At 56.3% G+C, this 10,877-nt stretch overlaps 1 protein-coding gene across 3 annotated transcripts in view; it reads left to right on the top strand.

Annotated features, from left to right (window-relative positions):
- The first annotated feature begins 3,138 nt into the window (after positions 1-3,138).
- TFDP1 (transcription factor Dp-1) overlaps positions 3,139-10,877 on the top strand; it is a 41,999-nt gene continuing 34,260 nt past the window's right edge. The window contains exons 1-2 of one of the 3 annotated variants that reach the window (XM_072782295.1): positions 3,139-3,205; positions 3,832-3,906. In XM_072782295.1, the coding sequence (XP_072638396.1) occupies positions 3,895-3,906 (12 nt within the window). In that variant the 5' untranslated portion in view covers positions 3,139-3,205; positions 3,832-3,894. Of the gene's footprint in view, positions 3,296-3,831; positions 3,907-8,586; positions 8,693-10,877 lie in introns of those variants that run through there. The other 2 variants (XM_072782294.1, XM_072782292.1) reach the window with 2 other exon arrangements.

The raw sequence follows: 10,877 nt of genomic DNA, 5'->3' as shown, positions 1-10,877 counted from the left end.
CCCTCCTGCCCCCCACTGCCCCCCCCCACCCCACCCCCGGCCTTGACGAGGACTTGATCCCAGGAGCTGGGATCATGACCCAAGCAGAAGGCAGATGCTTCACCCGATGGAGCCACCCAGGGGTCCCTGACCAGAAATTTTTTTTTTAAGATTTTATTTATTTATTTATGAGAGACACAGAGAGAAAGAGAGGCAGAAACACAGGCAGAGGGGAGAAGCAGGCTCCATGCAGGGAGCCCCATGTGGGACTCGTCCTGGAACTCCAGGATCATGCCCCGGGCCAAAGGCAGGCACTAAATCGCTGAGCCACCCAGGGATGCCCCGCATGACCAGAAATTTTCAAAGCGAATCATGAATCATGACATAAGGAAGAGCAAGGATGTCTACATGTGTCTAGGTGGTGGGGAGGGGGCTGCAGAATGTCTCTTGTCAATGGGGCTCGGAAGCAGTGGCCTCTCCATAGAGGTCAAGGGATTTGGGATTTATCTTGAGGTCAAGCAAGCACTGATTTACTGATATTTCATCATACCCACAGATAAGCAAGAGAAAGTTTTCTAAAAATGCCTGCCTATTTTACCAAAAGAGAAAATGTCACCTGTCCACATTAGGAACATTCTCCTACATAACTTCCACAAGCACGTCCCCGTCCCTGTCTTCCCACCTGTTGACATCACCATGATGTGACCCAAGAAGGTGGGAAACAGGAAATAGCTAGAGACAGGACTAGTATCATCAAGAGGGTACCAAAGGCAAGTCAGATATTTAACAATACTTAGAATTTCAATTTTCAAGGGATTAGAACACATTCTCTTTTTAAAGGACAGTTTAATGAATGGGGTGAGGTAGGGGTAAGGATTTGTATCACCCCAAGACTCAACAGGGCAGGCACACACAGGAAGAGGGATCTTTAGGGAGATGCCGACTTTTCCCAGGAAGGACCTAATCACCTTGTTCTAATAGACTCAGAACAGTACCGTGGACGATGATACAGGGCTGGACGCCGGCCATGGAGATGGGGATGGGTTAACACCAAAAAAAAGCATCGCTGAGTCAGGGTCCTGAGCCCGTGCCGCAGATGCGGAGTGGATATTGGCGGGTCAGGTGGATGCCTGCACTGACAAACTCATCACAAGGGTGCATCTTCTGCATTCCAGTCTAGAGACTTCAAGGCAGGGCAGTGGCCGAAAATATTTGGATCTTCAACCAAAAATGTTTACAAATTCTGCTAACTTTTAATACAGAAATATTTGACCATAGAGAGGCAAAAAATAAAAGCCCCAACCAACTTTTTGCCCCTTTTCCCAAGTAAACCAGAGCCTCTGGAGCTGTGTCACTGCTGTGGCCACTCTTGCGACTTTGGCATATTTCACTGCAGTGATTCTTGTGCAGACATCACTTAGAATATTAGAGTAGTTCTCCCGTGTGAATGTTGTTGGACCAGTAGAATCTTGAGCTTGTGGGGAGAGGTTTAAGATCCTGTATTCTAACCCTGTGTCTTCCAGAGCCCCCAGCTTTTTTTTTTTTAATTTTTATTATTTATGATAGTCTCACACAGAGAGAGAGAGAGGCAGAGACACAGGCAGAGGGAGAAGCAGGCTCCATGCACCAGGAGCCCGACGTGGGATTCGATCCCGGGTCTCCAGGATCGCGTCCTGGGCCCAAGGCAGGCGCCAAACCGCTGCGCCACCCAGGGATCCCAAGAGCCCCCAGCTTTTAAGGAGGCAGGCTTGCTGCCCTGTGCACTTGGATCTAAGGGCTGGGGTTGGGGCTTCCAGCTGCTGCCTGGGGGGTGAATATTCAAATATAGTCAAAAATCAAGAGATGCTATGCGAGGAGAATGGGCTGGGACACAGGACCACTAGGACAACATGGGGGGTGCCGGTTCAGTCACCCCAGGGGCCTACCAAGGGGCCAAGAGCAGTATAAGCCACACCTGCAGAGAAGTAAGGTCATTCTGCAGGTGGGACTGTGAGGGATTTGGCCTCTCCCCTGTGACCCCCATCACCTGTTTCTTTGGTGCCCATTCTGTGCTAATCTGCCCAAAGAAGGTGCAGAGATCTGCTGTCTTCATGAAACCGATGCCGAGTCCAGGGTTCACAGCAGAAGTGGCCCATGGGCAGAGAAGCAGGAGTGGACACCACCATCCTGGGGTGTAAGGGGATCACAGCCACCCCCGCGGTGGACAGAGAGGCCTTCGCTCTGCTCCTTACCGCACACAGCCCGGCAGCCCTGAACTTTGGACTCCAGCCCGCCCTCTGCTGCGTCCCTAGCCTGGGGAATGGGGGGTGGGGTGTGAGGCCAGCAATGCTGCCCTGGCTCTGCAGGTGGCAGGGGGGCTCCCCGGAGGACCAGTCTCCAGGGTTCAGGGTCCACCGGGCCCAGTCAGCAATGGGGAGCAAACAGGCTGCCTGGCCTCCGTCCTAAGCGCCCCGCCGGGAGGTGGGGAATCAGGTGTAGGCTGGGTGTGGGCGTGAAGACCGCCGGCTCTGCAGGGGCAGGGGGGCGCTGGGCGGCCGGGGCCTGCTATGCTGCGTGCACACACCCGTGCACATGGGCAAGTGTTCTCCCTGCGCAGACCCAGCTGCCTTTCTGTCCCACGAGGACACCTGCACACAGGTGCATGTGCGCTTCCCCGCGCGTGCACCCAGCGGCCTTTCTTCCTCGCTGTGCGTACAGCCACTCAGACACGCGGCTGGCCTCTACCCGTGCGTGCACACCCCTCCGCCCCTCTCCTCCTGGGGCGTGCACGCCTGCACGCGCACACCCGCCAATGCGCTCGTGCACACGCACACACCTGGCCTCCCCTCTCCGTCGCGCACAGCTGCGCACGGACACCCGGCCCCGCACCCCAGCTCTGCGCTCCTCCGGCCCTTCGGTGAGTGCGCGCGGCGGCCCGGGCACGCTCGCGGCTCCCTCCAGGTGTGCGCACACCTCGGGCCCCTCTCCGGGCGCGCGCACCAAGCCTCGCGGCGCCGGCCTTCGCGTCCCCGGCCCCGGCCCGGCCGCGCCCAGCGCGCACGCGCGCACGCACCCGCACCCGCGCCCGCGCCCGGCCCATCCCCCTCGGCGCGCGGGCCGGCGGCGGGAGGACCAGGAGGGCGGCGAAGGCGCGAAAAGGCGCGCAGGCGCGCTGCGGGAGCCGGCCCGCCGCACACGTCACGTCGCCGCGCCGCGCACGTCACGCCGCCCGACGCCCGCTCGCAGGGTGAGCCCCGCGCGCCGGCGCCTCGCAGGGCTGGGACCCCGGGGCCGAGCGCGCCGCCGGGACCCCCGAGTCTGCGCCGGAGCCTGCCAGGTGCGGCCGCCGGGGTCCCCGGGGGGCGCGGGCGCGCGGGGCTCGCCCCGGTGCCGCCGCCGTCCCGCCGCGTGTGCGCCCCGGGCCCCTGGTCCCCCGCGTCCGCGCAGCCCTGGGGGCTCACGGCCGGCCCGGCCCGGCGGGGGCGGGGGCGGGGCGGGGGCGCGGGGGGCCCGGCGGGGCGCGGGGCGGGGGCCGGGGTCGGCCGGGCGCGGCGCGGGGTGGGGGCGGCGCTGACCCGACTGCCGGTTCCGGCGCGGGAGGCGCGGGAGGCGCGGGAGGCGCGGGAGGCGGCGGCGGCGGGTGACAGGCCCGCGGGCCGGAAGCCCACCTGTCACGGCGGGGCGCGGGCGGGGCGGGGCGGGGGCCGGGGCCGGGCCTTTGTGCGGACCGGGAGGCTGTACCTGCGGCCGGCGGCGGGGCGGCCCCTGCCCCTAGGGCGGGCCGCGGGGCAGCGGCGCTGGGGGCGTTGAGAGCTTCTTTGCCGGGTTTTCGTTCTTACTCATCCCTTCTCGTCTTTCCGTTTTTCTTACCAGAAAAATCAGTTTTCTTCTGTGGGGGGTGAACATCCATAGCATCGATCTCCCGGATCTGGTAACATGGCCAAAGATGTAAGTACGCGCGCTGCGTGCGGCGGCCACGGCCCTTGCTTCCCGTGGCTGCTCGGTGCAGGCCCTGGAGCGCACGGAGGAGCCGGGGGTGCTGGGGGTGCCCGCGGTGCCTGGCGGGGCTGGGGGGCTCGGGGGTGCCCAGGGGGGCGGGGGGTGCCTCGGGGGTCCCCTGCAGCCCGCAGGCCCCTCAGCGACACCAGCGGCTCCTGGAGCCCTCGGGCCGTGCTAACCTCTGCCGCTGAATATTTGTGTGGGGCCGCGGCTGGTCACGCACGCGTGTTCCCTGAGCACCTGTCTGTGGGGAGTTTGGCCACGTTTCTTTTGCTTCAGAAAAGTGCCATTTGGTGACTATTGAAATGTGAAAAATTCTCCGTTAGCTTTTCCCGTAGTTGTCGTGAAACCGTGGAACGTGGAATATGTCGAATGACTTTTTGAAGCTCGTACCAAGAAACGGGCATCTAGGTCCCAAAACAGCCTGTTGGAGGGGTGGTGCGGTTCTTTGCCGCACTCTGTGATGTCGGCCGGTCTAGGGTGGTCCTGCCCCGTAGGGCTCCTCAGAAAGCCCTGTTGTCTGAGGACGCGGCTATTCAGTATTTGTTGCAGAGAGATGGAGACGAAGCCCAGAGGACCTGCATCTCCCTGAAACCCGAGATGCGCTACAAGTGTGTCTCCTCTCTGCGGAACCCAGCCATGTGTGTTAAGCCATCATTTCCGACATTTTACCATTTTTCAAAAAGCTTCATTGAAGGCATGCCCCGTGCCCAGCCACTGTTGGGCATGCACTGCTGTTAGGCTCCTGCCCTCCAGCTCTGGGTTTCCTTGGCAGAGAGCATGTGAGTATGTACATGCACCCTGTGTGCTGTGGTTTGACTTAAAGTCATAATCTGTACACAAGGGGAGGTTGAGGTTATCACCTCTGGTCATGTTTGTTGATGACTGTGCCCTGGTCTCTGGTGTTCATTCCCCAAAGATGCCCGGCCGGCGGTGTATGCTCAGTAACATGAAGTAGGCGTCTCAGCGGGAGCCTCTGTTGGCCGGGTGCTCTGGGCTGTGCGCTCCGGGGAGGCCCGTTTATTTTCTTCCTTAATGGACTATGGAGGCCTCTTGGAGCCTCTGGTGGTATCTGCTGTCTCCTCCAATGGTCACTTCTACAGAGGCCACCTCTGCAAAGTGCACAGTGTCCCTGCAGCTAGGTTGGGGCGTCTGTTGCAGTGTGGAAAGTGACACTCTGGAGGGTGGGGTAGCTCAGGCCGAGAAACGGTGTGAGAAGAAGCAGAGTGAAGTGCCTCCCTGTCCTGAGAGCTGTGGACGGCAGGTATGGCTGGAACCAGGGTTCACCAGGGCTGGTGGGTTGGGTTGGAATGGGGAGTGTGGTCCACGGGAAGGCATTCGGCCTTGTCTCTGGCCGCCTTGTTTTTTTTAAGTAGGGGTATGATATGTGAGTTTGGAAAGAAGACTGGCAGCCAGTGTCAGGGGAAGCAGCAGTAGTTAATTTAGACAGTGGCTCTGCAGTTTGAGCTAAGTGGAAGGTCAAAGCCCATAAGCAGGGGTGGGAGGTGAGCCCTGTGAGCTGAGGGGGGTGGGCTGGAAGGCTGGAGGGGGCTGCAGTTAGGTTCTGGGGGGTGGGGTCACAGTGAAGGAAGACAAAAAGGGGTCAGCCAGGCAGATTTTGGTCAAGAGGATACGGGGAAAATGGTGTGGTAGCTTCCTACCTCCAGGGAGGTCCAGGGACACCACCCACCGGCTGGGGTCGCTAGATGGCTTGAGTGTGTCGACTGGGAGTGATGGGGTGGTGGGTGTGGGCAGGCCTTAAAGGGCAGGAGTCAGCCCTTGAGGGAGGGGGCTGCCAGCTAGAGAGGGCCTAGGGAGGGCAGCAGGCCTGGGGTGGCAATGGCCATGCTGACCTGTGAGCTGGGGGGCCACGCTGTGGCGCTGGGCAGGCATCTGGGCATGCAGACCACTGCTGCAGGCTGATCCCCTGAACTGTGCCCGGTGGAGGGGCCTGATGTCATTTTCTGGGAAGATCGGTATCTTTTTGCTCATCCTGTTGGAGGCATGTCTCAGTACGGAATTGACATGAGCAAGGCCCGCTGGTTTCTGTGTGTGGTGCATCTGCCTTAGTTCTCAGCACATGGGGACAAGGTGGAAATTCCTGCGTCGAAGCTGACCTGCTTGTTTTGTTCATACGTCCATCTTGTCCATCCTTTGCTATTTGCCAAGTGCCCAGGCCCGGCAGAGAGTGAGCCGTGCCATTCGGGTGCTCTCATAAAGCTTGCAGTGGCAGGAGATGGCAAATGAGTGGGGGTGCTGGGGCATGGGGGGACTGAGGGGTTGGGGGGTGCCGGGGGCAAGGAGGAAGGGGCAAGAGTGCTGGGGCAGGAGGGGAGTGAGGGGCAGAGGGGCTGACGGGGGCTGGGGGCTTGGGACGGCCAGGGGTCGAGGGGTAGAGGGTGGATGGAGGAATGGGTACACTGAGGGCAGGTGGGGTGGTGGGCTGGGGGTGGAGGCCCCTGGGGAAGCAATGCTGTTGTCACTGAAATGGGTGACGGGGAGAGCATGGATCTGGAGCCTAGCTGCTTTGGCACTGACTGTACCTTGTGTCTTCTGTTTCTAGAGAACAAATAAATATTTCTGTATGTTTTAAAAGGGTATCTAGACAAAACACTGTCATTTTTTTTGGCTAAAAAAACCCTTGCATCTTCTAACAACACGTAAAAATAAGCCCGATTCCTCGGTGATGAATCGCTAGTATTTCATTTTGCAAGTGCGTCTCCTCACCTGGAAGTGTGTGTGACTGGTGGGCAGGTCCCTGTGTGCCCTCCTGCTTCCCTGGCTTGACTCTGGCCCGACCAAGGGCTGTGTGGCCTGGGGCAGTGTGTCAGGATGGAGACCCCCTCTTGCCTGTGTCCTGGAAGCTGGCAGGGAGGCAAGGGCTGAGTGGGTCTTTGACGTTTATTTACTGGGATTATGTTGGTTGTATGCTGGCGATGAAAAATTCAAATGGTACAAATCCAAAGTCTAAGTATTCATACTTGGGTGGAGGAGAGAAAGCTCAGATGGTACAAAGCACAGTGTGGAAGTGACCAGGATCCTCCACTCTGTCACTCCCAGAAGTGACCATGAGTAATAGTTTTGGGGTTTACTTCCAGAATTTAATCTAAGAATATTGTAGGTACTGGGCTCTGGGACAGGAGTCCTCTGGCTGTAGAGACTGGCCGCCTCGTGAGAGTGGTCCTCCTGCAGTCCTGGACAGCCTTGGGGGCAACACCCAGGGGTCAGTGCAGCCAGCAGAGTACTGCCTTGGGGTCTCCCACCAGGGCTCCCATGGGACCCCCTGGTGGCACGTAGGCTGCCCCTCTGGGCTCAGCCCCGAAGCGTGGGGTCTTCCTTAGATGATCATTGTGGGCAGTGACGTGGCTTTCATGCAGAGTCTTGACTGGGTAAGGTACATGGGGACATTTCAGTTGCCACTCTGGGACACCGTGGGTCTTGGTTTCCACAGCCATGGACCTGTCCCTCCGTCCTGGGGTCTCATCACCCTGGGAAGTGAAAAATGTAGATTATGTACTGATCCATGAAGGTAGGTATCTGAATTTTGTTTTGTGCCAACCAAGGTTCCCGGGGCTATAGATCACAGTTGGGGAGGTTCAGCAGCCTGAGAAGACAGTTACATTTTCAGCCCTGAGAAAGGCTCTAGATGTAAATATCAACTTTAGGGAAGATAGAGAAATTGTTGTTTAAACATGCTCATTTGAGAAGTTGCCGTTGTGTGCAGTAGGAAGGGGAAAACATCTGATGTGATTGTGTGCCTGTGTGTGAGCCGTGTGCATTGCTGTGTGTGTACGTGTGGTGTGCACGTCTGTGTGTGAGCTGTGTGTGCACATGTAGCGTGCGTGCACATGTGTGTGCCCATGTGGTGTGTGTGTGTTGTGGTCCCACAGGGGTTTGTGTCCTTCCTCAAGGTCACAGGCGGAGCCCGAGTCCCTCGTGAGCACCAGAGGGGAGACTGTGTTCTTGTCTTTTTCCAGTGCTGTGAAGGTTTGTGAAGAACAGGGAGGTGCCCACTTGGTCTGTAAACTTACAGAGGTGCTTTTGAGGGGGATGCCGGTATGTGCAGTGGCCCTTCCAGCATGGCCCCACCCCTGCAACTTGCAGGGGTGGGAGCCCGAGCACTGAGGGCAGTGCAGTGGCAGCTCCTGGTGAAGGAGGTGGTGTGTAAGTCCCTCTGCAGTGTGTGGCCTCCATTTTGAAAGCTGGTCTGTGACTTCACTTGGTGTTCTGTGAGTTTATGGAAAATTCTCTTAACCAGTGTTATGTGAGAGCCGAAGACCAAGGAATAATGCGTTCCATGTAAGTTTTGGAGGGATGATATAATGAGGCCTGCTTTAATACTGCTGGGAGACTAATGAGCTTATCTAAAAATACACGTACTGAGTATGAGTTTTCAGACCCAGACCTCCATGGTGAAATGAGGGTGGGAGAAATAAACGTGGTAAAGTAGTAACGTGGTTTCCTTCAGTTTGGATGCAGTGAGTTGTGGGGTCCGGTGCTCCTTCATGAAGCAGTGACATCGTGTCGGACAGGAGAGGGGAGTGTGTGGGGTGCATGCAGGTTATGAAACGAGGAGGGCCACGGTGGCATGCTTGCTTTTACATAGGCTTCTCATGTTTCAGAATTCATGGCTTTCTGTGTGGAATGGCATTGGAAAAACTCTGGGATGGGATTATAAGCAGAAAGCTACAGCTCCATCAGAAGTGTTGCTGTGGAGCATCTTGCTGTAAAACAGGTGTTGTATGAATGAATACCTTGCACAAAACTCAAAAGATAAAATGGGGGGATCCCTGGGTGGCTCGGCGGTTTGGCGCCTGCCTTTGGCCCAGGGTGTGATCCTGGAGTCCTGGGATCGAGTCCCACGTCAGGCTCCCGGCATGGAGCCTGCTTCTCCCTCTGCCTGTGTCTCTGCCCCACCCCCCCCTCTCTATCATAAATAAATAAAATCTTTAAAAAAAAAAAAAAAAGGGGATGTCTTTATCACATTATCAGTTCTGTGCTCTTGTTTTGTCTCAGAGCCGTTTGGAAATGGGCCTGTGGTATTTGTGTGCGGCCTGGCTGGCAGTGGACTCCTTGATGCTTTCCACACAGAGCCTCCTTCCTTCCTCCCTCCCTTCCTCCCTTCCCTCCTTTCCTTCTTAAGATTTTTATTTATTTGACAGAGCAGGTATAAGCAGGGGGAGGGACAGGGAGAGAGGGAGAAGCAGTTGCTCCACTGAGCAGGGAGCCTGAAGCAGGACTCGATTCCAGGACCCTGAGATTATGACCTGAGCTGAAGGCAGATGCTCAATCGATGGAGCCCCCCAGGCACCCGGAGCCACCTTTCTGAAAACCTCTTCTCTTTACTGTTTGAAACCTAAATGTAGAGCAATAAGGAAATTCTCATTCAGAATCGATACCTGGCTTCTCCTGCGTTCAACTTTGTATTGTCTGTTGGAGGGACGGGGTTTGCAGGGAAGAGTGGGGGGGGGCGGTCTGAGATGGTGTAGGGCCACCCAGCAGGTGCTTGCCGAGCGGGCATCGTTTGGGCTATGGGGTGTCTGTGCTGGCCAAATTAGAGGTGGGACCCCCTGGGCACCTGCTGACTCAGTGTCGTGTGGCAGGCCTGTCTTGTGGGGAGGTGTGTGCAGTCCTCAGGGCCATGCTGGGTTTAGTGCGTGTGCGTGGATACGGCATGTTGGGGAGTTGTAGACGGTCGGCTTTCATTGAAAACATGACGTAAAATGGGAAATGGGATGATGCAAACCTAAACACATCATTTTAAATCCAAGCCAGTATTTCTTCACTCCCCAGTCCTTTGCTTTGGAGAGAAAGCTTTCTCAGCCCACTTGAGTGTCTTCCCTCAGCTGAACGTGATAGCCAGTGTTGGTGTCTGTCCATCAGATACCACATCAGCCTTCTAGAGTATTTGTAGTATTCCCGGGTTTTAGTAATAAAGAGGTGTTTAGGAGTGCACACAGCCAAGCGTGAGCGTCCCACCTCACCCACTGAGCCGTCCATGTCCACTCGGAGAGGGTGGGATGCTCCTCCATCCCACTGTGTGGGCGCGCCCTAGGTCCCCAGCCTCCAGCTGTGGGGTTCCAGTGCTTTCTTCTCTCTGCTTGGTGCCAACCTGTGATGACTTCAGGGATAAGTTCTTGGACGTGCAACTGTGCGTGGCCACGGGCAGGCATGTGTGCACGTACCTGTGCTGTCTTTGAGACATTATAACTTTTCAAAATGATTGTGCCAGTTTTTTTTTTTTTTTTTTTTTTTTTTTTTTTTTATTCATAGAGACAGAGAGAGAGAGAGAGGCAGAGACACAGGCAGAAGGAGAAGCAGGCTCCATGTAGGAAGCCCGATGTGGGACTCGATCCCAGGTCTCCAGGATCATGCCCCGGACTGAAGGCGGCGCTAAACCGCTGAGCCACCTGGGCTGCCCTGATTATGCCAGTTTGTACTGAGTTTCATCAGGTGGTAAAGGAGAGCTCATTGTCACGACATTCAATTTGGTGGTCACAGTTTAAAAGCCCAGAAAACTTGTACCATTTGGTAGGTAGAATTTTAAATTGTGTTTTGTTTTAATTTTTTATTTATTTATTTTTAAAGATTTATTTATTTATTTATGATAGACAGAGAGAGAGAGAGAGAGAGAGAGAGAGAGAGGCAGAGACACAGGAGGAGGGAGAAGCAGGATCCATGCTGGGAGCCCGACATGGGACTCCATCCTGGGACTCCAGGATCACACCCTGGGCCAAAGGCAGGCGCTAAACCGCTGAGCCACCCGGGGATCTGTGTTTTGTTTTAGTTTGCATTTCTTGATATAGAGATTGAATATTTTCCTTTTAAAGCATGTTTCTCTGTGAATTGATGAGCATGTCCTGAGCTCATTTTCCTAGTCCAGTGTCTGTTTCCTATTGATGTACATCCACTCTTTTTAG

Source organism: Canis lupus, chromosome 17 (genome assembly GCF_048164855.1).
Source record: "Canis lupus baileyi chromosome 17, mCanLup2.hap1, whole genome shotgun sequence".
NCBI classification, from domain to species: Eukaryota; Metazoa; Chordata; class Mammalia; order Carnivora; family Canidae; genus Canis; species Canis lupus.
Note: the sequence above shows the minus strand (reverse complement) of the source record. Positions and strands in the feature narration are given on the sequence as shown.